This window comes from Dromiciops gliroides, chromosome 1 (genome assembly GCF_019393635.1).
Source record: "Dromiciops gliroides isolate mDroGli1 chromosome 1, mDroGli1.pri, whole genome shotgun sequence".
Classification (NCBI taxonomy): Eukaryota; Metazoa; Chordata; class Mammalia; order Microbiotheria; family Microbiotheriidae; genus Dromiciops; species Dromiciops gliroides.
In genome coordinates, this window is record NC_057861.1 from 40,568,446 (window position 1) to 40,595,659 (window position 27,214).

At 42.4% G+C, this 27,214-nt stretch overlaps 1 protein-coding gene across 5 annotated transcripts in view; it reads right to left on the reverse strand.

Annotated features, from left to right (window-relative positions):
- The window catches only part of STX2 (syntaxin 2), a 48,077-nt gene extending 23,329 nt beyond the window's left edge, over positions 1 to 24,748 (reverse strand). For all 5 annotated transcript variants that reach the window (XR_006354095.1, XM_043976339.1, XM_043976338.1 and 2 more), the window contains exons 1-3: positions 24,615 to 24,748; positions 5,552 to 5,626; positions 893 to 992 (exon numbers count right to left, since the gene is read on the reverse strand). Coding sequence is in view for 4 of the 5 variants with exons in the window: in XM_043976339.1 (XP_043832274.1) it covers positions 893 to 992; positions 5,552 to 5,626; positions 24,615 to 24,644 (205 nt within the window). In the remaining variant the exon portion in view is untranslated. The remainder of the gene's footprint in view (positions 1 to 892; positions 993 to 5,551; positions 5,627 to 24,614) is intronic.
- Between the last annotated feature and the right edge of the window lie 2,466 nt (positions 24,749 to 27,214).

Consider the following 27,214-nt stretch of genomic DNA (forward strand, 5'->3'; position numbering starts at 1 on the left):
CTGAGGCCAGATTTGAACTCAGGTCCTCCTGAATCCAGGGCTGGTGCTTTATCCACCATGCCACCTAGCTGCCCCAGCAAGTGTTTTTGTGAGAGGAAAAGCCCAGCATCTAGAGGAGGGAGAATACTTCACACAATTCTTGTTAGCCTCCCTTAGTAAACTCCTTTGCTCAAAGCTAAATCACTGTATTGATTTTTTAATTATTTTTTTCAATTAATTGAAATGTCTTCTTCCCTCCTCACTCCTCTCCCACCCCACTCTCATCAAAAATAGAAAAACAAAGTCTTTGAAACAAATAGACAGGAGACAGCAAAAATATATGTCTTAATCTGCCCTCTGAGTCTATCACCTTAGGATGGGAGGATGCAGGTCACACATTTCATCAGTCACTGGTCTGACCGAAGTTCTTAAGTCTTTCAAAGCGATTTGTTTTTACAATATTATTGTTCCTATATAAGTTGTTCTCCTGGTTCTGCTCACTTCACTTGGCATCATACAGATCTTCCCAGGTTTCTGAAATTCCCTTCATTCTCTGGTTTGTCTTGGCAGGGAGATTCCCAAGTATTTTATATTGTCTGCAGATAATTTAAGTGGAATTTCTTTTTCTGTCTTTTGCTGCTGGACTTCACTGTTCTACTGGATTTGTTAGTTTTGTTAAGTATTTCCCAAATGCATTTTAATCTGGCTCAGCGTGCAGCCCATGTGAGTGACACCTCTGTATCATCAGCTACAGAACAAGTCCTCCATCTGTACTGGTAGAGAGAGGTCCCTCACTAGGACTTCCCTCTACCCATGAAATCAGAGGCCCATTTAAAAAAAATTTATTAAGAAAAAGTCATTAATCCTATGTATCTTTTCAGAAGATTGTCATTTGTAAAACACAGTCACTTACTTCCATCTGGATTTGGTGCTGAGAGGATGATGCTATGATTTTTTTTTACTTCTTCAACAATTTGTGCTATTTTGGATATATTATTTCTGATCTCTTCAACCTGAAAAAAGACATGTTAGTGAGTTAAAATTTACTATGAATTTTTACTCATGATATTTCAGAAAATAAATTTTCAAATTAAACTCAGAAATAAAAGGCTAAGTGGGAACCACTTTCTCACTTTCCTCATTAATATTCTTTCATTTAAAAGGACAAGAGAAATGTCAGTACATTTAAGGCTTTTCTCTTCTGGCTAAGGCAATATCAGTGACAAGCACAAGTTATTTATGGCGTTTCACTATTTGGGATAAAATATGACTTATAGTGAAGGATCAGATAACAATAATAATAGCTAACACTTATAAAGTCCTACTATGTGCCATATTATCTCATTTGAACCTCACAACAACCCTGGGAAGTGTATTATTATCCCCCTTTTACAAATGGGTAAACTGAGACAAGCAGAAGTTAAGTGACATGCCCAGAGTCATACAGCTAGTAAGTGTCTGAGGCCAAACTAGAACTCAGGTCTTCCTGAGACTCAGGAGTCACCTCACAGACCACATATATATAGTATAATTGGCCCTCACAGTTCAAGGAAGAAATTAGTCATTTCAATCAAATATACGAGGTATTACGACCATTAGTATTGGTCATTGTATTAAGAGTACATGTTTAGGGGCAGCTAGGTGGCGCAGTGGATAGAGCACCGGCCTTGGATTCAGGAGGACCTGAGTTCAGGTCTGGCTTCAGACACTTAACACTTATTAGCTGTGTGACCCTGGGCAAGTCACTTAACCCCAACTGCCTCACCAAAAAAAAAAAAAAAAAAAAAGAGTACATGTTTACTAAACATTTCCCCACAGGCCCGAATTAGTCTCAATGTTTTCAAATATAATTTATTCATTATCAAGCTTGGGCCAAATTATTGAGGACAGTCAATAATAATTGCATGGCTGAACAAAGCACTATCAACTTTCACTGCTTCTTTCCAAATATTAGGGTCTTAATTGATAATAGTATCCATTTCATAGTGTAATGATTGGAATGACGCCACCTACTGGAGACTTGCTGTGGGAAAGCTCCACCAAGAGGAAAATGCCTCAGAGGCATTGTGGCTTTTCCTTGGCATCAGGAAATGACGTTTGCTCATGGGTGCTGTCTATCAAGGCTACCAGCCAATCAACTTGAGGAGCCTCCTATGGTCTGGGAGGAGACAGGAAGGAGGAAAGGGAGCCTGCGCAGAGAGCGCTGGGGCTTTTTGGCTTCCTGACTTGATGGTGGTGGCGGAGAGGACTTCACAGGAAATTTGAGGAAAGATAGGAATGCCAGGCTGTTAGAATTCTGTTCTCAATCTTTTTTCTTTCTATTTTCCAATAAACCCTTAAAAACCTAAACTCGTTTTATCAGTGATTTTTAGTCAGTTTCCCCCAAACTGGGGGAACAGATTAGAATCCACATTTAGAATCTTAAATTACACAATAGGAATCACTTAAATAAATTACTCAGATTAATATTCATGTAGCATGGTTTCTACTCTGGCACTGGGGCAAACACCTGCTTGTTTCGGTAAATATTTTTGCTTAGTAGCTTCCTCAATTTAAAAAGGGAATCAGTTTCACTTTCAAAACTCATGTGATAGAAAATATTCAAATGTTCAGTTCTGCTTATTTTCAATAACAACAATTTCCTAAACTAAAGTCCTATTTCAATGCCTTCCTTAGTTTGGTGCACTAGAAACCTGGGTCCTTGAAGGTGACATAAGCAAAGAAGAAGCCGTGGCCAGGACCAGAAACGTGAAGATGCTTTGGGTGTAAGTCTAGTAACAATTGGTGGTCATATCATCTGAAGATGAGCCCAGCTAAATTCAGGAAGGTTATCACCAGAAATCTACCATCCAGATGACGGGCATGTTTTCAGGCCAAAGGAACTCAAGAAGACCATCTCCTAAGGTCACAGAATCATATATTTTAAAACTGGAAAGTATCCACCTTGAAGGTCATCAAGTCTAAGACCCATTTTTCCCATGAGAAAACTGAGGCCCAGAGAGATGAAGTGAGTTATCTAAAGCCACAGGATTCAATACTCAAGCCTCAGAGGCAATGCGCACTGCAGGAGGCATCTAAATTTTACACCAAAAGAAACTGAGGGGGGCAGCTAGGTGGCGCAGTGGATAGAGCACCGGCCCTGGAGTCAGGAGTACCTGAGTTCAATTCCAGCCTCAGACACTTGACGTTTACTAGCTGTGTGACCTTGGGCAAGTCACTTAACCCTCCTTGTACTGCCCCCCCCCAAAAAAAAAGAAACTGAGACTGGAGCTGGAGAAGGAGGGGATGAGAAGGGACAGGGAATAGCTCAGCCAAGATAACCTGGGTAGAACCAGGATCTGAACTCCAAATCAAAAAGCAAGGAGGAGTAATCTGTCATTTTATCTGCTTCATGGGTCATTGCTGTTTGGAAAAAAATCACCGCGTGGCCAACATTTGGGTGTGCCCAGGCATACTTTCTAGACAGGAGACAGCCATCCTATGCCAGGGCTGGTTCTGCAAGCCTTTTGAGATTGTTAGCCCCTTCGAGGGCTTACACTCCACTAGAATAACCCTGGAGAACCCAAGGCTAAGGAAAGACTATAAGGTGAAAAGGAAAGTTACTTTGATACCCACTGGTGGGTAAATCACTCATGTGGGTGGAATCACAGATCTTTAGGCATTGATAATATTTCTAATTTTATACAGTTTGTGGCATTTCTATACTGTTTAATTTATTAACAGTGTATATTAATTTAATTATTCATATAAAAGCTATTTAAATACAAATAAATACTTTCTAAAAATTTATCATTTTCAAACAAAGGTTTACCTATAAACAATGATAGTTTTGAGTTATTTTGTATACAAACTCATGACATTGCCATTCTCAACAACTCACACCCAGTCCAGATTTTCTTTTTTCTTTTCTTTTCTTTTTTGTGGGGCAATGAGGGTTAAGTGACTTGCCCAGGGTCACATAGCTAGTAAGTGTCAAGTGTCTTAGACCGCATTTGAACTCAGGTCGTCCTGAATCCAGGGCTGGCGTGCCACCTAGCTGCCCCCCAGTCCAGATTTTCAATAACTCTAACCGTCCTATCATTTCAAAAGGAAATGTCATTGCAAGCTTGTATCAGGGGAAGCAATGACAGAATTTTCTATTACTTCTCCTTGTCACTCTCTCATGCAGCAATAAGGAGTTGCAGGCCCAAGGACTGGTATCAACACCCTTTGAATGACTACAGTGCAACCAGATAGCATTTATTCACGTTCATTATTAACAAGAGACAGATTCTTTTCCATTTTCATTACAAGTTATACTCACTAAAATTGGATCTCTTTCAAATCACAGCTTTCTTTTCTGCAGTGGGCTACACTATTTTAAAAACCTAAATGACATTTTCATAGAATAGACATCTACCATAGCAAATATCTCCTCTACATTAATCTCAGTGGTGTGTTTTTTTAAAGAGCAGTCAATTTAGTTCACAATCAAATTAGAAAAAGAGTTCATTTTATCAAGCTAGTTACTATTAAACTAATCATTTTATAATTTTTATAATCTAATGGTAATCTACTCTTATTTTTGTATCCTTCACACTGACTCTAATTTCTAATGGTAATCTACTCTTATTTTTGTATCCTTCACACTGACTCTAATTGAATAGCATTCAATGAATCAACTCATCTTCTTATTGAAGCAAAGCTTAATGCTTTTCAATAAATGTATTTCAAAACAAACAGGTAGGGCCAACCACATAAAGATTTACAAATAAGAGGACCAAGGCCCAACGTACTAATGATATCTTATAAAGGAGAAGCAAGAGACTTACTATTAGATTACGACTAGGTACCAATAAAGCAGTATAAGAAAGCCATGTACTGTGGAAGCTAGCTACGAGTAAAATCAGGAAATCAAAAATTTCTAGTCCATTTTAATTTCAAATTGTCATCTTTATCTTGATATCTTAAAATCCTTAATTTAATTTCATGTTCTTTTCATTATGCAAAAAAACCCAACTAAATGGCTGAAATGAAATGGCATTATGAATTTAAAGTGTAATTAAATTCAGAGAATATATACATTATGGAAAATCAGTACCTCTGATATTGACACCATATCTGAAATGTCTGTATATCTGTTAATAACAGGAGTAACTAATTCAGTGTATTCCAATATAGTGTGATTCTTTTAAATATGAAGTCTGATTAGTCTTCATATATATTAAAAGTAGCGTTTAAAAGAATGAAGCTTCCAGAAAAATGAAAAAATCAAGTTGCCACATCTCTCCTTGATATTCAATATAAGCTAAGTTACCTGTTTAAAGGCTTAATCTCAAAAGATGGAAACTGTTTAATATTTGATGGAGCATTACTTAGGATGAATGATATAAAAACAGTAAAATCTACATTTTCTCCCTGTATTAGCTAATATTATAACAGCACTTATGATTGGAGAAGTTTCCATTCAAAGAGCAACTTGCCAAAATACTATATTCTATTTATTACCATTTTCCTCTAAGAACAGCAAACTTACAAAAACCTATCTACATAAACATGTTCACAAACTTTCTGTTCCTTTAAAGCATCTTACTTGATGGAAGAAATCATCCATGAAATGGTCCTTCTCAACAACCACAGTTGTTTCTCCATCTTCATTACTCTTACACTGTAAGAGGGAAGAGTGTTTAAAACATCAGACACATACTAGTAGATACATCAGCTCAGGAAACAAAACAACAATTTGTAAAAGTACTTGGTTCCTTTCATTTATCAGGACCCCAAAATGTCATCAGCTGGCAACTAGAGAGGAAGCTGGTATAGTGGATAGAACACTGGCCTGGGAGCCGGGAAGCACTGGATCAAATCTGGTCTCAGACACTTCTAAGCTGTGTAACTGGGCCAGCGACTTTACTTCCACAGGCCTCAGTTAGGAATTTGACTCTGACGCCTCTTAGGTCCTCTCTAGAAGGTTCCTACTACTTCATCCTCTCATAATTTAATTCTGCAGCCCTCTCTCTCCACATTACACCTGGCTGAGGAAGAGGGCACAGAGGGGATGGATTTCAAGTGAACTATATCAGCTGAAATTTAAAAGCATGAATTTTATCTACATAAACCAGTATATGTTCATGTTCCTTTCGTCTTCAAGTGTCCAAAATAAATGCAACTCTGGGGATATCAATGCTCCATACCAACAGCTAACTTTTCTGTAAAATATTTTTTAAAGATACTTTCTCAAACATCAACTAAGATTGAGCAAATGTTTCTAAAGGATATCTCATCACACTAAAAACTAAAATCATGTCTTTAGTGATATGGACCAGAAACAGACTTTAACAACTGATACAGGGGAGGGGGGAGGGGCGATGAGGGTTAAGTGACTTGCCCAGGGTCACACAGCTAGTAAGTGTCACGAGTCTGAGGTCGGAACTGAACTCAGATCCTCCTGAATCCAGGGCCACTGCTTTATCCACTGTGCCACCTAACTGCCCCCAACAACTGATTTTAAAGGAATATGAGGCAACTTTTAATTACAACCAATACGTATTAATTAAATTCTTACTGTGTACAAAATACTGTGCTAAATGCTCGGGAATGCAAAGACAAAAATAAAACACTCAGAACCCATTATCTTTCCCTCTGAACACTCTCTCCCTCTTACCTTCCCTACTACTCAAGGGTACCACAAGACTCCTAGTCACTCAGACTCCCAACCTAAGAGTCATCCTGGCTTCCTCAGTATCTCTCACCACGCCCGCCCCGGCCCCCAACCAAGCAATTACCAAAACCTGTCATTTTACCTTTGCAACAACATTGCTTCTATATGTGAACCCATCTCCTCTGCCAACCCTCCTGGTGCAGGACTTCATCCCCTCACACCTGGACTACTGCACTAGGTGCTGAGGGGCCTGACTGCCCCAAGCCTCCAATCCATCCTCCATTCAGCTGCCAAAGAGATTTTCCGAAAACACGGGTCTGACCACATCGTCCTCTTACTCGGTAACTCCGGTGGGCTCCCTTCAGCCTCCAGGAGCAAATGCAAAATGCTCCGTTTGGTGCTCAAAGCCTCCACAGCCCAGCCCCCTCCTACCTTTCCGGTCTTCTAGCACCTTACCACCCGACACATTCTCTCCCACAGAGCGACACAAGCCTCCTAGATGTTTCATGAACAAGACATCTCTGGGCATTTTTTTTCTCATCTCTGGGCATTTTTTCCAGCTGTCTCTCATGCCTGAAATGCATTCCCTCCTTAACTCCACTTACTGACATCCCTGGCTTCTTTCAAGTTCCAGCTAAAATTCCACAGGAAGCTTTCCCCTGGCTTATTTTATTTTATTTTGCGGGGCAATGAGGGTTAAGTGACTTGCCCAGGTTCACACAGCTTGTAAGTGTCAAGTGTCTGAGGCTGGATTTGAACTCAGGTCCTCCTGAATCCAGGACTGGTGCTTTATCCACTGTACCACCTAGCAGCCCTCATGAAACCATACTTGATGAGAAATGTGTCTGAGCAAATTATTCCATATACTTAAAAAAAGTTAAAGGAATTGGGGTCCTTTAGTTGTAACTAGAAAAAAAGTTAGGGGCACCTTAAATGTTCTTATCTTTAAATAGATGAAGGATGTTTATACCAGTAGTGAATGCCTGTTCAAGAACAGCTTTTTTATCGTGATGTTGAAATCCAAGCATGGGAAACCATGGGACACTATCTGGATCTCTCCTTCACCCTTATGTGTACAAGTCATTTCCTCCTATTTGATAGTAAGAGCTCCCTGATGAAAATGGTCGCTTTTCCTGTTTTTAATTAGTGCTGAGCACCCTGGGAATACACAGCAGGAGCTTAAGGACTCTCTGGCAAGCTAAAATGAAATGGCATGGTTTCTTTCCATCTATGACAATAATTCCACATAATGGATCATTTCAATGCCTAAAAGCAGGGCCTAGAATGAGAGAATGGCAAGCTCTACTGGAACCTGAGTCTATATAGTAGGGTGACACTATTGATCTACTAGCACTTGAAGGGCGTCCAGTCTGATGGTGATGCAATATCATTTTTTTATCTGATTCCTCTTGAATTTCTGAGGTATATGATTTGAGTTAAGAAACATATCCATGGAAAAGGTTTGGTTGTTTGGGTTGTTTTGTATTGGTGGGATCTCCCATCATGTGAAACAAATGACCTAAACACCATTTTAGGAAGGACCCCAACCATGCTTCACCTCACATGCCTAAGCTCTCCAGACTCCTCTTTGCTCCTCCCCATTTGCCCTCCCCCAGAAACCCATACCCTTAGTATTTCTTTCATGATGGCTGGCTTCCTCACTCAAGACCATCATTTTAGAAAGACCCTAGACCCACTTCTTCTTACTCTTGGGCTCTTACAAGCTTCCTTTTAGTTTGCATATTGCACATATGATATAGTTAAGCGTCATAAGAACAAAGTTCTATCACTGGCAATACTACCATTACTAGATACCACTGATGTTGGACATTCCCTGGACTCTTTAAAAATCCTAGTTTCCTCATCTGTCAAATGAGACTCAACATCCCCCATCTACCTTATGAGGTGGTTACAAAATGAAGAAAAAAAAAGATAATGTAAATGAAAGCACTTCTTAAGTCATAATGCATTTTACAAATAACAGCTGTTACAACAGCATATATAGCCTAAGAAAAACAATGGTCTACTCACTATTCCTCCTCAGGCCTTTCAGTGATGCCCCCTCTCTGCTGAGGACATCCCCATCTCACTATCAGCCAGGATCACAGCCTTGAACTCATCCTTGACTCTTCCTGTTTCCTCAACACCAACAGCCAGATCTCATTGATTCTCCCACTGCGTCACTGCCAACCTCAATCCCCTTCTCTCTACCTAGACAACCACCTCCCTGTTCAGGCTTCACCCCCTCCACACAAGAGCTTTAGGTTTTAGTTCCCTGCCTCCATCCGGCAATCTTCCTGAGGCACAGATCTGACCATGCCACTCCCCTACTCAAGATGCTCCATGGCTCCCTCTTTCCCCAAGGATGAGACCTACTTAGGTCCAAGCTGCCATTCCAGGTTGAGTGCACACAACTCCTCTTCAGCACTGAGTCAGCCTTGTTCACAACATTCTACAGCCCTTCTCAGAACCTTTCCCCAAGCCATCCCACACACCTCTGAAGTCCTAGCTTCCTTCCAGGCTCTTCTCAAGTGGCACCTCCTACATGGGGCATATCCTAATACCCCCCCCCAAGCTGCTATTGTCTTCCTCCCACTTCCACTAATATTACTTGTATATCACATCTATGTGCATGTGGGAACGTCTAGGGACATACTGTTCTTCCCTCTGCCTCTAATAATTCTAAGCTCCCACGGAAGCCAGGAAAGCTCTGCATTTTTGTCTGTGTCCCCAGAGCCTCGCAAAATACCTGATGCCTGAACAAATACTGGTATAAAGCACACTAGACAGTCACAGAAGGTGCATGTTCTGGCCCAAATGCTAACCTCACCTTTGTGAACAAGGTCAGGTCTGTTACTGTCACTTAATGTTATCAGATAGTATAGGAGAAGGCTTTCCCTAGGCCTGGGCTTCACATTTTAGCAAGGATGTTTATCAAGTGAAGCAAGAGTATTCAAAGAGTAGGCAGCTAGGTGGCACAGTAGATAAAGCACCAGCCCTGGATTCAGGAGGACCAGAGTTCAAATCCAGACTCAGACACTTGACACTTACTAGCTGTGTGACCTTGGACAAGTCACTTAACCATCATCCCCCCACCCCCAAAAAAGGAGTATTCAAAGGGAAACAGCCAGGATAGGGAAGGGCCTTGAGACATGTCATGTAAGGCTCAGCTGAAGGAACTAAGGATTAGTTAACCTAGTTAAACTAGAAGCATTAGAAGCAAGAAAAGGTAGAGGGTACTAGAAGTGTGGACAGTGGGATGATCACTGGCCCTGGAGTCAAAGGCCCTGAGTTCAAAATCTACTTCTCACATGTACTACCTGTATGACGCTGAGCAATTCACTTAACCGGAATTCTCTCATCCATAATATGAAAAAAATACACTATTTACCCCAATAAGTGATTATGAAAAAGAGATTTTGCATCTGTCCCCCAAACCCAGAATTCTCTTCCTCATCATCATGTCCTGGCTTCCTTCAAGCTCTAGTTAACTCCCACCTTCTGCAAGAAGCCTTTCTCAGTCCTCCCTGATCTTGGTGCCTTCCCTCTATTGATTATTGCCATTTAATCCTGTCAACAGCTTGTTTGGACATGGCTGCTTGCATGCAGTGCCCTCCCCCCCCCAACCAAGACTGTGAGCTCCCTGAGAGGAAAGGCTGTCTTTTACATCCCCGGGGCTCAGCGCAGGGTCTGACACAAAGGAAGCACTTAATAAAGGTTTCTTCACTGGTTATTCTAGTCCATTCTTCCCATTACAGATAAAACAGCACATATTAAGCAAAATAAAGAGCTGTTCGTTCTGTCCCAGACTAGCTCATCCTAGTGTGGGGACCAATTTTTAATTGGGGAGTGCTAGCTAACCGGCTCGCCACAATATTGGGGCAAGGAAGGAAACCAGCAGCCTCCCTCAAAACAAAACAAGATTTACTTTAAACAAGAACGAACTTAAAAAAAAAAACCACAGGGGCAGCTAGATGGTGCAGTGGATAGAGCACCGGCCCTGGAGTCAGGAGGACCTGAGTTCAAATCCGGCCTCAGACACTTAACTAGCTGTGTGGCCCTGGGCAAGTCACTTAACCCAATTGCCTCACTAAAAAAAAAAAAACAAAAACCCACAAACAGTATCAGTAGGATCAAGGGAAAGGAAATAAAATGGGGAAAGGGAAATTATAATACCTGAAAAAATACCACCACCCAGGCATCAGCTGAAAATACACAGCAGAACGCCTGTCGCTTTCCAGCTTCCACCTAGAATGTCCAATTCTCCTCCCCCAAACCTAGAAACACCCCACACAGTCCCAGCCAATGGGATGGCCGCTCTGACAGTCACATGACTGCCCTCACTAGGCTTCCAATCATTATAATTTTGCCAGGCCCATGTAGGCGTCAGGGAGTGGTGATGACGTGAGGTGCCAGAGCCCTGGCGAGGGCTACAACCAGTGGGTGGAGCACTGTGCGGTTTGCGGAGCCCCAGGCCAGTGTGCACCGAGGCATAAAAACCTCAAATAACAATTAATTCTTTACATTAGGTCTCTACTGTCCCAAACCTGGAACACCTCTCTTCCAGCAATGCTACTGGCCTGGGGCTCAGGGCCGACGCAGGCTGCTCCACAAAGCTCTCCCCATCTATTCCGGTCCATACTGATGCCTCCCTTCCTAGAACTCCAGGAGGACTTACTGGGCACGCGACGGCTTTTTGCCTTCCCCAGACTAGGCCGTACACACGAGTCATTGTTTCACATCTCTGTACTGTGTCTGTCCCCCTGACTTCTCATAGGTCAGGGCCTGTGACTTTTGTAACTCTCCTATGTCCTCGCTGCTTGCAACAGTGCCCTGCACATACCTGCTGGTAGAATGTAGCCTCCTCTAGTCTTTGAAATTCGTACCATTATTTCAGGATTCCTCCACTGAAGCCCTACTTGGCTGATTCATCACAGCATGGAGGAGATCCTGAGTTCTCTGAGGCTATGCCAGCTGGGCAGAGAGCAGCTCAAGAAGGTTCAGCAATGGCAGTCTACCCAGAGGATGCTTCCTTTTGTTTTCTTACAAGTCCAGAAACCATTTTTTAAGGCAAGCACAGGGAGAAGGCCTGCCCACAGCAATGAAATTTCAGATTTTTTTTGTAGTATTCTAGAATTATTTCATGATAAATCAATAGTTAAGTGACTAAACTGCCGATAAAGAATTACTGTTTTGGGGCAGCTAGGTGGCACAGTGGATAGAGCACCGGCTCTGGAGTCAGGAGGACCTGAGTTCAAATCCGGCCTCAGACACTTAACACTTACTAGCTGTGTGACCCTGGGCAAGTCACTTAACCCCAATTGCCTTACCAAAAAAAAAAAGAATTACTGTTTTTCCAGTTGTAGCCAATGAAAAGCCACAAGACTAGTGGAAAAAGTCAACCACCCAACAAGTACTTATTATTTACATAGGAGGAAGAGGAGGAAGAGGAGGAAGAGTGGCACAGTAGATAGAGCACTGGGCCTAGAGTAAAGAAGTGAGTCTGTGTCCTTGACTCTTATTAGCTGTGTGACATGGGTCAAGCCACTTAATGCCTCAGTTTTTCCATCTAAAAATTGGGAATAGTAGGAATTAAATGAGATAATATATGTAAAGCTGGGCACTTGGGGAGTGCAGTAGTTAAAAGTGCAGGGTCTGAAGTCAGGAGGACTCATCTTCCTGAATTCAAATCTGGCCTCAAACCCTGGGCAAGTCCCTTGACCCTGTATGCCTCAGTTTCCTCATTTGGAAAATGAGCTAGAGGAGGAAATGGCAAAACCCATCCTGTATCCTTGCCAAGAAAATCCCAACTGGGGTCACAGAGAGTTGGACAGGACTGAAACATGACAATATGCAAAGTGCTTTATAAATCTTAAACTGTTACATATGTTATTATTATTACAGCCTATAAAGTATGAACATGTATGGACATCATAAATCATGTACAAATGACTTAAAAAGCATCTCCTAAATGCTGAGGCTGTTCCAGATACTGTGCTAAAGTACGAGGGATAAAAATACAAAAAATAAGACAGTCCCTGCCTTTAGGGAGCTCATATTCAAACATTCTCATAGGGAACACCACCACATAACCAGAGAGGGGAATTTTGACCTGAGAAGTCACAGGGTAACTCACTGAAATGTCTGCCAGTAATGGTGTTGTTGAACTGTAGAACCCAAGATGGAAAGCTTGGGGGTGGGGGGGTTGGCGATTTGCTGGGGGACAAGGCACAAAAGTGGTCAGAGAGCAGCATGAGGAGTTTGGGTCAAGCTTTTGATGTTATGGATTCTTATCAGTCAGAAGCAAGCCCAAAGCCCCAGAGCAAGAGCTGGGTAGAGGTGAAGGCACAGCAGCAGCGTTGCACAGAGGTGGCCAAAAAAGTCTATAAATACAACATAACTTCGGGAGATGTAAAAGGTAATACCTAAGCTGAGCTGTGAAGGAAACTAAGGCTTCTAAGAGGTAGAATGAGGAGTACCCCCATTCCAGGCATGAGTGACAGTCTGTACAAAAGCAGGAGCTTGTAGAGGGAGTGTTGTCTCTGAGGAACAGCACATGCCGTTCCTGCAGGGTGGCTGGAAAGGGAGTAATGGTAATGTCTGGGCAGGGTGATCAAAGAGAGAAGTTTGTATTTGATGTTGGAGGTATCTGGGAGCCACTGGAACGGGCTGAGGAGTGAAGGGATGTCATCAGATCTGTGCCTCGGGAAAATCACTGTGCGGACTGGAGAGTGCAGTTACAAGCTTACTGCAGGTGCACAGGCTCTGAGAGGTGATAAGGGTCTGAACCCATGTGAGGGTGCAGAGGCAGAATCAACAAAACATGGCACTTGAAGGGCTCTGTGGGGTGAAGAGGAGGAAGGATTTGAGAACAACTGAAGCTCTGAATGTGGGTTTCTGGAAGGAGAATGATGCCTCAGTTCTTTATTTTTTTTATTTTGGTGAGGCAATTGGGGTTAAGTGACTTGCCCAGGGTCACACAGCTAGTAAGTGTTAAGTGTCTGAGGCCAGATTTGAACTCAGGTCCTCCTGACTCCAGGGCCAGTGCTCTATCCACTGCGCCACCTAGCTGACCCTTAAAGGTTTTTTTGTTTGTTTGTTTTTTGGTGTTTTTCTTTTTTTTAGTGAGGCAATTGGGGTTAAGTGACTTGCCCAGGGTCACACAGCTAGTAAGCGTTAAGTGTCTGAGGCCAGATTTGAACTCAGGTTCTCCTGACTCCAGGGCCAGTGCTCTATCCACTGAGCCACTTAGCTGTCCCAGACGCCTCAGTTCTAATAGGAAAAGTGGGGTTTGATGGGCCTCCAGCGCGTTTGGTTTGAAACCTCCAATAGCAAGAGGCTCCATCGGCTGTGAAGCTGAACTCTCTGCCCTCCTCTATATGGTGCTTCCCCTACTTAGAACATGAGTTCTTTGAGAGCAGAGACTGTCTGTATCCCTAGCCCACAGCACAGTGAAACAATACTTGCTTAACAACTGTTTTTCCATTCTATTCTATTCCCATCCCACCCAAACCCTCTAAAAGAAAGTTAGTGATAAGGGAGAGGACCTCAAAAGAGACACCAGGATCACTTGGCATGGTGCCAAGCATATAGCAAGTGCTAATTAAGTGGTGGAGGCAGCTAGGTGGCTCAGTGGATACAGGGCTGGGCCTGGAGTCAGGAAGACCTGAGTTCAAAGCCAACCTCAGATGCTTACTGTGTGACCCTGGACAAGTCACTTGAACTCTGTTTGCCTTAATCCACTGAAGAAGGAAATGGCATACTCTAGTAACTTTACCACAAGAAAACTGAATGGACAATATGATCCACAGGGTCACAAAGAGTTGGATATGACTGAACCACTGAACAACAACATAAATGTTAGCTATTTTTATTATTATTAAATCTGGCTTCACACATTTACTAGCTATGTGACACTGGGCAAGTCATGTAACCTGTGCCTCGATTTCCTCATCTGTAACATGGGGATCATAACAGCACTTACTCCCCAGGGTAGTTGTGAGGTTCAAATTAGATCCTATTTGTAAAGGTCTTAGCATAGCACCTGGCATACAGTAGGTGTTTAATAAATTTTTTAAAATAAATGCTTTTCATTGATTCTTTCATATACACTCCTCTCTATTCTCTAAACCTCCATTTTCTCATCTGTAAAATGAGGATTAATAAGCATCCAGCTCAGAGTTTTTGAAAGACTCCAATGAGACCATGAACATAAAGGTACTTTTGGAAAGAACTTCACAACACAAGGTAAAAAAGGGAAGATAATGCAGAAATACAAATTTCCTTTAAAAGTTGCACTTCTTAGGGGCAGCTAGGTGGCGCAGTGGATAGAGCACCAGCCCTGGATTCAGGAGGACCTGAGTTCAAATCCAGCCTCAGACACTTAACACTTACTAGCTGTATGACCCTGGGCAAGTCACTTAACCCCAATTATCTCGCCAAAAAAAAAAAAAGTTGCACTTCTATACTTTCATCTAGACCTTTGACATCTATTGCACTTGGTGAATGGACAGATTGCCTTTACTCTCCCATTTTGGAGAGGTTGCTCACTAGCAATACAAATGAAATTTACAGGATAATTCCTTTTCAGCTTTCTTGGCTTCATGCCTCAACTATGACCTCTATGTCCCCCAAAACTTCCTACCTTTTACGTTGAAACTGTTGACAGAAAAAAAATGCCCTCAATCGTTTACGGCCCAGATACAAGAAATCTGGACAAATCAGTGGTATACCAGAAATATGCTTATTTTAATAAGTTAAATTGAAAGACTGAAACATTTTCAATGTATCATTAGGTGAGAGGAAGGGAGGTCTGGGGGTCTGAATCTGTGGTTTCAATACTACAGGTAATTTCCAATTCCAAATAGCAACTACTCTGCAGAACTTACCTTCAGAAAATTACCTGGGGACCAAAGACATTAAGTCATTTGTCCATGGTAAAAGAACCAGGATGCGTGAGAGGGTGCATTTGAATCCAGGTATTTCTGACTCCAAGGAATGCTCAATAAACTATGCTGCCTCACAATGTTCATAGTATTTTATTTCCTAGGGAGCATAGGGGTAGTTCAAGTCCCTCATTTTAGGAAGAGGAACCTAAGGCACAGAAAGGTTAAGCCAATCAGTCAATAGGCATTTATTAAGCACCAACAACTATGAAGCAACTAGGTGGTGCAGTAGATAGATACTCTACAGAGACAGAAAGACTCATCCTCCTGAGTTCAAATCTGGCTTCAGAAACTTGTGACCCTAGATGAGTCACTTCACCCTGTTTGCTTCAGTTGCTCATCTATAAAATGAGCTAGAGAAAGAAATGGCAAAGCACTCCAGTATCTTTGCTAAGAAAACTCCAAATGGGGTCATGAAGAGTCAGACATAAATGACAAAGAATAACAAAGTACCTACTGCTGCCAAACATTGTGCTAAACACTAGGAATACAAAAAAAGGCAAAACACAGTCCTCATCCTGAAGGAGTACACAGTCTAATGGGGGTATAACAAGTAAACAAATGCATACAAACTATTTTGTTGTTATTATTCATGTCATGTCGATCTCTTGGTGACCCCATTTGGGATGTTGTTGGAAAAGATACTGGAGTGGTTTGTCATTTCCTTCTCTAGCTCATTTTACAAATGAGGAAACTGAGGCAAACAGGATTAAGTGACTTATCCAGGGTCACACAGCCAGTAAATTTGAACTCAGGAAGATAGGTCTTCCTAACTCCAGGCTCAGCACTCTATCTATTGTGCAACATAGCTGCACACAAACAAACTATACACAGGATAAAATGGAAATAATTGACAAAGGGAAGGCACTAGAATTAAGGGGGGTGGGGACTTGCCTTTATTCACAGAGCTAAAAGGCAACTGAGCCAAGATTTGAAGTTCTCTATCTAATGGTCTGTTCCCCCCCCCTCCCCCATTAATGTAGTGGTGTTTGTGGGGTGTTTTTTTCCTAATTAAATCTAGTGAGGTTTTTTTCCATTAAAGCTAGTGGGTTTTTTTTCCATTAAAGTTAGTGGGGGTTTTTTCATTAAATCATATTGCTGCTAAGATACATATACATTAGAGAGAGAACGATACATATACAAAATTAGAGAGAGAAAAGACTTCCTAATGTGCTTCCTAATTAGATAATCCAAGGCATTTTGTTAGTTATAACTAAATTACCAGTCTAAATATATTTCTTTCCAATATTTTCTCTTTTTACCTTTCATTAAATCCTTTACCCTTAGAACCTTGCAATGGAAAATTTTATTAGTATGATGTATGAAGTCCTGAGTCTCCTAAGAATTAAAAACAAGTATTACACAGAGGGTAATGGAGAAGTATGTAGTGGGTGTGAGCAGGCTGCCACATATAACCAGAAGAGAAATACCAGAGAACAGGGCGTCAAAGAATTGCCCAAGAATAAGATATGGATTGCATCAGAAAAAGAAAAGATGGGCCAATCATGTGGTAAGAGCAAGTGATGAGAGGTAGATGTCCACTGGGGAACCTGGTACTGCAACATGTGGAAAAAGTAAGGGAGAACATTCCTTCAATGGACCCCCAATAGTGACCTTTAAGGACATAAATGGGCTGTGTTCTCTACCGCTAAAGAATGATTAGATCACTTTGAAGTAATTAGATCAAGGACCCACATAAATATTGAATATATAAACATGATGGATTTTTTCAATGGATTACAATAATACTGTAAAAACTCAAATGAAATTTCATTGATTTTAGAACACTGCCTAACTACTGTTACATGATGTGTTTTGGAGTTTTTTTTAATAATTGAAATCTCTTAATTTTTTTGGTTCTCGGAATACCTATATTTCACAGAACAGGCTTGAGGCTTTAAAACAACAGGATTACCAAGTGGAAATTTATTTCCCAGAGGTTAAGTAAGTTCTGGGTATTCCTTTTTTTAAAAAGGAAGAAATAAAGGAAGACAAACAACCCAGGACATGTTTATGCATGCTGAAGGGTACAGTCAACAAGACAGGAGAAACTCCAGTGGAGACCCCTTTGGGATTCCCTCATTCGATGGTAAACAAAACTGCACCAAGGCAGAATTAACAGCCAGAATACTGCAACCCTGAAGGAAATCTGAAACACTCCTTTAAAGCTTATTCAAGTAAAATAGTTTCAATAACACATTAAGAAAAAATATACTATTTGAAACAAACTTTTTGAGCATTTCTAAATCTTAGTATATGTTTAACTTCATTTGAAATCTGGACCGTAAACGATTATATGGGCATTTATTTTCTTTGCTTTGAATTGTATTTGTACTTGTCTGGAACATTCAGCAAGCCACAGACCTGAATTTTCACCCTACTAATACAACATAACTATTTCACCATTTCCTCGGGCATAAGGGAATAGTGAGCACCATGCAATTTACTGACTGTGATTTACAGGATTTCATCTTTTAAAGTAAGAAAAGCAAATGCTCAGACAACAATTACTTTCTAAAGTTTAAAGCTTAAGATTCACATCCTCAGAAATCATTCACACTCATGATGGAAAATGTTCTCCACATCCAGAAAAAAAACTATGGAACCTGGATGGAGACTGAAGCAGAATATTTTCACTTATGGGTTTTTGGGGAGTTTGGGGGGGATTTTTTTGTTGTTTTTGGTTTGTTTGTTTTTGTGGGGCATTGAGGGTTAAGTGACTTGCCCAGGGTCACAGAGCTAGTAAGTGTCAAGTATCTGAGGCTGGATTTGAACTCAGGTCCTTCTGAATCCAGGGCCGGTGCTCTAGCCAATGTGCCACCCAGCTGCCCCCATGTTGTTTTTTCAGTTGTTGTTTCTGCTTTCTTGGTGTTTTTTTTTCCTTTTGTTCAGATTCTTCTCTCACAACATGATTAATGTGGAAATATGTTTAACATGAATGCAATGTATAACCTATATCAGATTACTTGTTGGCTTTGTGGGGGGGGGGGGGAGGATGAGAGAAAAATTTGTAACTCAAAATCTTACAAAAATGAATGTTGAAAACTATCTAATTGGGGAAAACATTTAAAAAAAGATTAAAAATAAAATAATTAAAAAAAACAAATACTTACTTTATTATCTTTCCACTAGTCTTAATCTTAATTCCTAATGTCTATTTGATCCAAGGATTTAGGGGGAAAAAATTAAAAGACTTTTTTTAGTCTCTTAGGTAGATATAGATGCATGTTTATCTGTGTATATATGCATACACATATGCATATTTAAATATATGTAAAATGTAACTGGTACAAAAATCAATGGAATCCCATTCAAGTTTTTATAGCTAAGAACTTGTATGCTCTTTCATTCACCTTAAGAGCTGCAATCTCAACAATTCAAGAGTTCCATCCAACAACATTTCCCCTAGAACCATCCATACCAGAGACATTAGTTGTGTACCCAGATATCCATCTACTCCTCATGGCCAACTAACTCCCCACTAGTCAATATTTATTGATGAAACTGATTTCATTAGTATAAATACATCCCCTCCACCACTGCAAATCACATTCCCTCGGTGGTTTGACAAGTTTTTCTAGAGATGTTGTGGCCCCAGAATTCATTCCCCTGAAGCCAATCTGTAAATGAGCTTCTCCAAATATATCTAGACTGTTCATCAAGTGAAAGACATACAAACCACTTCCAGGTCTGTTCTCAAAAGACTTTCTGGTTTGGTAGAACCTTCACCAGCTGGTAATCCCCTTATATATTTCAGGAATCTACAATTACCACCTCCAGACCACTGTGAGACAATGAAGGTGGATTCTGGTGAAGACGTAATATTACATTCCCCACATTCAACTATTCATAGAATCACTGAAATATTTTCTCTATTCTGCAATAACCAAATGTAATAAGAAGGAAATAACTGAAAATATTTGGCTAAATTACAAATACAAATTCAAGATACTTAGTGGTAAAGATTAACTTTCCAACCTAGAACACAACTTATGAGAATTGTAGAATTCTACAAAACTAATCAGTCTTATAAAAATGAAATGATATGAAGAAGTCCCCCTGTTCAACATGCGCGCACGCGCGCGCGCGCACACACACACACACACACACAGAGTAAGGTGTGAAGCTACTTATTTACTTATTGATGTGGCCAAAAATTTCATTGTTCTTCTAAAGAGTTAAATGTTCTTTGGGGAAATGAAAACCTTTGAAACTCATCAATCACAATACCAATGTTAGTGTTATATTTTGCTTTCCTATGTCTCAGTAGGGGACTGACTTTTCAATCACATTAACAAAGGAATTGGGGCAGCTAGGTGGCACAGTGGATAAAGCATTGGCCCTGGATTCAGGAGGGCCTGAGTTCAAATCCGGCCTCAGACACTTAACACTTACTAGCTGTGTGACCCTGGGCAAGTCACTTAACCCCAATTGCCTCACAAAAACAACAACAACAAAAAAGAAATCTAACATAGATAGCTCTTAGACTCTCAAAGATTACACAGAAAGGTGAAAAGCAGGTTACTGTCAAATGGAAAAGTGGACATTAAAATGACAAGTTGAATCTGCATTTATCACCACTCTACACAAAGACATTAAGCAAACTAATTCTCATGCTCCTTTCAGATTAGTTTGACAGGAAACTTTCTCAGCAGAAACTGTTCAACTATTTCGACATTAACAACTAAATGAGAGGAAGTATGGTAGGGGATAGAAAGCTAGCATGAGGGGCAGCTAGGTGGCACAGTGGATAGAGCACAGGCCCTGGAGTCAGGAGGACCTGAGTTCAAATCCGACCTCAGACACTTAACACTTACTAGCTGTGTGACCCTGGGCAAGTCACTTAACCCCAACTGCTTCACTAGAAAAAAAAAAGCTAGCATGAGTCTGGAAGAAAGGAGTTCAAGTCCTGCAGTTAACACTTGTTATCTGTTTCATTCCAGAAAGTCATTTAACTTTTCAATGCCATCCTCCACCAAAACTCACCAACATTATAAACTGCAAAGCAGCTACCACTGACACTGGGAGGAATTCCCTCCACACGAGGTCCCTATCCTAATGAGATCACAAGTCTAGTTCAAACCCCACCTAATGCCTAGCAGCCACAAAACCACTTTTGCTGTCATTTATTCATTTTTCAGTCATATCCCACTCTTCATGACCCCATTTGGGGTTTTCTTAGCCAAGATATTGGAGTGGTTTGCCATTTCCTTCTTCAGCTCATTTTCGAGATGAACTACTGAGGCATACAGGGTGAAGTGACTTGCCCAGGCTCAAACGGTAAGTGTCTGAGGCCAGATTTGAACTCAGGAACATGAGTCTTCCTGACAATCTATCCACTTTGCCACCTAGCTGTCCCTTAAACTTTGCCTAAAGAACACCAGTCTTCAGGTCTTTCGGACTGAAAAGCCTTCCTCCCTGCCATCCAGAAGGATGTATCCAGGATGAGTACATCCTGGGTGTGTATCTGTAAACATACAGATAAGATATTCATCTGTGTATGTGTATGGGTTTGCATAGATCTATGCCTATATCCACCAGCACACACCCCAAATAACTCCCAGACAAAGTATTTAAAAGCAAAAAAGACATGAGGACTGGATCAATTTAAAGCTACCTCTCAGGTGACCAGGACTTATTTTCCTTTACTCACTACAACCAATTAACATGACTATCTTTTGCTACAATAGCCATAAACTAAGTTTTTCAGTGTCAATAAAAACGCCTTCTATATCATAAATCAAGGAAACCCACCGGATTACAACTGACCATGGCTAGCAGAAGATACTTCATAAACAACATTTCATAAGTGTTCATTGACTGACTACGGGGAAAGTCAAGATAGTTTATAACTGAGAAAGGGGAAAAAGAAAGATGACTTTCTCATCAGGACACAGTCTTGTGTGGGAAATATTTCTGGTGTCTCCTAAATTATTTTATGCTACATAAATAATTCTTACATATAATTGCCCTATGGTCTCCTAAAAGCAAATTCTCTTCTCTTTAATTCATTAATGTAAGTTTACATAGCTACCAATATTCTTTGCATTAACGAGAGGAAAAAAAGGAGGCTTAACAAAAAGGACTGTTTCAGAGAATCCTAAGAAGACTTGTATGAATTAATGCAAAGTAAAGTGAGCAGAATCAGGGCAACAATTCTTATTCTAATAACACTGGGGAAAAAAAACAGTTTTGAAAGACTTAAAAACTGTGATCAACACAGAGGGTCAACCATAACTGCAAGGGAATGAGGTTAAAAACATAGAGAGGGGATAGAGCACCGGCCCTGGAGTCAGGAGTACCTGAGTTCAAATCTGGCCTCAGACACTTAACACTTACTAGCTGTGTGACCCTGGGCAAGTCACTTAACCCCAATTGCCTCACTTAAAAAAAAAAAAAAGATTATTAAAAACATAGAGAGGAATGACTCAATTTGAAGAATGAAACATACAGTCTTTGACATGACTAAAGTGGAACTCTGTTTTGCTTGCCTTTGCCAATTTGTTACAATGGTTTGGGGTTTAGATTTTATGTTTTGGTTTTTTTTTTTTTTTCAGTAGGGGTAAGGTGGGAGGGAGAGAAAATAAATGCTTATTAACTGAAAAACAATAAACATAAAAAATAAAAGGTTTTTTTAAAGAAAAAAGGGTTAATACTTGAAGTCCCTTAAAAACAGAAATCCTGTATTAATATGAAGTGTTATTTGTGCAATTTTAAAAAGAATGTGATTACCAAGTAGTTTTCACAGTGAGTTCAAGAAACTTTCATTTTAATGCATTTTTTCATAAAATTATTCCCATTTTCAACTTACCACTTTTCCCTCACCAAATAATAATAATAATAATAATGGTGGTAGTCAGTATTATTTACTGAATTCCTATTATGCACGTAATATGAGACATACCCAGAACCAGCTCACAAGAAGCAAGTCTATCTATAATGTATATTATCACATTCTGACAAAGTGATTTTTGCACACCAAAGTACACCTGTGCTTAAGTGTATATAGATGCCAGGTAGCAAGGGCTGGCTCAAGGCCCTGGCTCTTGCATGAAACCTTCTGGGGCTAGAGGTCCCTTCTCTGAACTCCTTAGTGTTGATGCCACTCCTTTTACACCATATATTTTACCTGCTCCCTGTACCTATCTGTCTTGTTTCTCCCACCACATGGTTCGCCTTCAAGCAAAGACCCTGGTGCACTTTTCTTGTGGTCTGTAAAGGGAATTTATGAGGGTTCAGAGGCCCTGTAATCCAGACACTGGGGTGCAATTAATTCACATCCCAAACCTGTCTGCAGATTCACAAAATACCAAGCTACATACTGTGGATCCAAATAAACTATAAATTAAAAGAATGAAAGCTTGGAAGAAGCCTTAGGGACAATCTAGTCCAACCCTCTCGCCTGATGAGGGAGGAAACTAAGGTTCATAAAGAAGTGACATGCTCAAGGTCACAGGTAGTAATTTGATTTCAAATCAAGGGTCTCAATTTCGGTTTCAAAAGTAGGATACATCTTGAGAGATGCCTATAGGATTTAAAAGGCACTGCCCCCACCCACTACAATCATGCTGTAACTAATCAAATTATCTCAGACTGGAAAAGTATCAGAGCCCTATAGTCCAACCCACAGCTGACTAGGAATCCCCTATTCAGCATCCCCTAAAAGTGATCCTACAGCCTCTACTTAAAGCCCTACAGAGGAGCAGAGCCTACTATGTCCCAAGGAAGCCCGACTCTTTTGGATAGCTCTAATTACAGGCATACACATAGATCCAGACAGGACTTTTAGATATTTCAGAGTTCATCCAGGCCAATGCTTCCATTTTACAGACCAGGTAACTGAGGCCCAGGAAGCCCAAGTTAAGGTAAACATCACTTTCAATCCTTGTCATGACTCTATTCAGTTAACAAGCATTTATTAAGCTCCTGTTATGTGTCAGACCCTGGGACACACAAAAACAAAAAGGCAAAATGAGCCCCTGCTCTCAAGAACCTCACAGTCTAAGAGGAAGGAGACAAGATATCAATCACTATGGCCATATAAGACCTACAGAAGAGTAGATGGAGGGTCACCTCAGAGAGAAAGGGGAGAGGAGAGCAGCGTCTAAGTGACCAAGTCCATGAGGCCCTCTCAGAGGGAAGGGGGCAGGCAGAGGGGGCACTCCCTCCAAAGGGGGGGGGGAGAGAAGAGAATCTAAGTGACCAGGTCTATGGGGGTCTCTCAGAGGGAAGGGGGCAGGCAGAGGGGGCACTCCCTCCAAAGGGGGGGAGAGAAGAGAATCTAAGTGACCAGGTCTATGGGGGTCTCTCAGAGGGAAGGGGGCAGGCAGAGGGGGCACTCCCTCCAAAGGGGGGGGGGAGAGAAGAGAATCTAAGTGACCAGGTCTATGGGGGTCTCTCAGAGGGAAGGGGGCAGGCAGAGGGGGCACTCCCTCCAAAGGGGGGGGAGAGAGAAAAGAGAATCTAAGTGACCAGGTCTATGGGGGTCTCTCAGAGGGAAGGGGGCGGGCAGAGGGGCACTCCCTCCAATGGGGGTGGGGGAGGCCCAGCATCTAAATGCCCAGGTCCGCGGGGGCCCTCCGAGCGGACGGAAGGCGATGGCAGAGGGATGGGGTGGGGGCCGCTGCCCAGCATCCCCCTCAGGTGACAGGGGGCCCCGCTACGCTCCCAGCGGGCCCCAGGCTGGGGCCCGGAGTCCGTCCCCGCCCCTCTAACGGACCCGGCCGGACGCGAGCCCGCCCAGGGCGGCCTCCCGCGCCCCGCTGCCCTCCTCGGGACACTCCCCTCGCTTATCGGGTCCAGCAGAACGGGGCGCCGGGCGGGCTCCAGATGTGCGGGGGCCCGGCCCGACGGGTCATCTCTGCCCCGCGCGCCCCCACCGGGGGACCCCGCCAGGCCCGCTCCTCCGGGGGGGGGGAGAGCAGAGCCGCTCGACGGGGGTCCTCGCCTCCCCTCCCCCTCCCCGGGGGCTCCTCCCTTTCCTTCTCTCCCCTCCCCCCAAAGCCGAGCCGACGTCGCGCCCTCCCGGGCCGGACCCCCCGCCCGCTCACCGCTGTCAGGTCCGGCAGCCGGTCCCTCATCCCGCCCCGGCCGGCTCCGCGCCCCCTGACGCCCCGGGCCGCTCTCCCGGGGCCGCCTCGCTCCGCTCAGCTACTCCGCTCCCTCCCCGCAGCCCGCAGCCCGCAGCCCCCGCCCCGGCCCGATGCCACGGCAACCACTGCCGGCCCCCGCTCTGCGCATGCCCGGCCGCCCCGCCGGCTGTCCCCACCCCAAACAAACCGCGGCCGAGCCTGCCAGAGGGCTGCAAGCCGGGGGCGGGGCCGAAGCCTGAGCAGCTGTGCCCCCCGCGGGCCTCGGGTGCCGCGGGGGGCGGTGCGGGCGAGGTGCCTGCCCCTGGGGGGAAGGGAGGCTTCTTTGTTGTCTTGGAGAGAAAACGTGCCCTGTGCGGAGTGCGTGGGGCAGTCCCAGGATAATCAATGTACTGCGGCAGTAAGGACTGGCCCCCATAACGCCCGAAGTGTAGGGAAATCCCCCAAGAAGCAGCGCCTTCCACCTTCGGTGGCAGGTATATACTCTTACTGGAAAAAAGGAAAAGAAACAAGTACTTAAAACGCCCACTATGCGCCTGGCACTGTGCTAAGTGCTTTACAAGTACACCCCCAGGCGGGGAGGGGGGGGGCGAATTATGATTCCCACCTTATAGCCCATGGAAACAGGCAAAGTCAAGGGACTTGTCCAGGGTCACACAGCTACCGAAAGTCTGGAGTCATATTTGCTCTCAGATCTTCCTGACTTCAACCACTTAAAGACCTAGTTGCCTACAGTTTCCACTCTAGACAGATTAAATCACTTGTGAAGTTACTCAACCAGGATCTATCAAAGGTGGGACTTGGATCGGGGTCTTCCTGACTCCACAGTTAGCTCTCTATGCATTTCACTATGCCATACATACTCACACTTGTGTATACATTCCTCTCCATGTGTGTATGTATATATGAATATGGTGTATGTATGTATGTATCGAGCTGCATGAGGGAACTCATTTTTGTGTCACTTTGTCTGAAGACATACCTGGGCTTGTCTCTTATTCCTTATATGGTCAAAAGCAAGTCACAGCGCCTCGGTTTCCTCATATGTAAAATAAAAGAGTAATATATACAGGATCGCAAATATTACTTCCAGCCTTAAATCCTATAAAAGTACTTGGTAAACCTTGAAAGGACAGGGAGGAGGAGGAGAGTGATGGCTATTACTCATCCTACCAGGCCATAAATTTCATGAGAACAGGCAAGGCATTTTTATTTCAACATGTTGTCTCCCAGGCAGCATAGTGCAGTGAAGGGAGAACTACCCTGTGATTGAGGTCCCACCTCTTAACAAATACTGGCTGTAAGTTACTTAACATTCAATGTTATAGAAAGTTAATTCAATTCAATACAACAAACATTTATTGAACACCTACTATGTGCCAGGCATTGTGCTAAGCACTAGAATGTACCTTATAGAAAAGGTACTGACCTGCTTTGCTAGGAGTTTCCTCACCCTTAGGGTTTCCTACATCAAGAAAATCACAGATCCTATCCCTAAGAAAAATCTTTAATGGTTTAGGGATGTTGGAGGTACATTCCCCCCACAAGTTTCAATTCATTAAAATAAATATAATATCTATAACATACAAGGAATATGCCAGGGTTACAAATATGAAAACTCATATAGTCTCAGACTTCAGAGAGTGTGGTATCTAATGGGAAGATGCTTGAATAGAAAACATATCTAATGATGGATGAACTCTAAAAATCAGGTGCATTGCTAGCACTGTATTCAATTCAATACACACTTGTCTATTAAGAACCTATGACAGGGGCGGCTAGGTGGCACAGTGGATAGAGCACCGGCCCTGGAGTCAGGAGGACCTGAGTTCAAATCCGACCTCAGACACTTGACACTTACTAGCTGTGTGACCCTGGCTAAGTCACTTAACCCCAATTGCCTCACTTAAAAAAAAAAAACTATGACAGGGGGCAGCTAGGTGGTGCAGTGGATAAGAGCACTGGCCCTGGAGTCAGGAGGACCTGAGTTCAAATCCAGTCTCAGACACTTGACACTTACTAGCTGTGTGACCCTGGCCAAGTCACTTAACCCCAATTGCCTCCCGAAAAACAAACAAAAAGAACCTATGGCATACATTGTATTCAGGTTGAGGTATAAAGGTGAAATAAGATAAAACCCTTGTCCTCAAGGTCTTCATAGTGTAATCAGAAAGATAACACATTTATAGCAGCTGGAGTATTCCCTCACCACTGGGCCCCCAGAAAAAGCTACCCCAAAATATGATTCACGTGCTATGTGATTATTTTTACCAGCTAGTTCTTTTTTTAAATTTTAATATATTTTATTTTTCCCCAATTACATGTTAAGACAATTTTTAACATTTTTTTTTAAGTTCTAAGTTCCAAATTCTAACCTTCCTTCCCTTCCCTCCCCACTCCCTGAGATGGTAAGTAGGTATAGGCCATATATGTGCAATCATGTAAAACATTTCCATATTAGTCATTTTGTACAAGAAGACTCAAAAGAGAAAGAAAGAAAGTGAAAAATAGCATGCTTCAGTCTGTATTCGACCAATATCAGTTCTTTCTCTGGAGGTGGA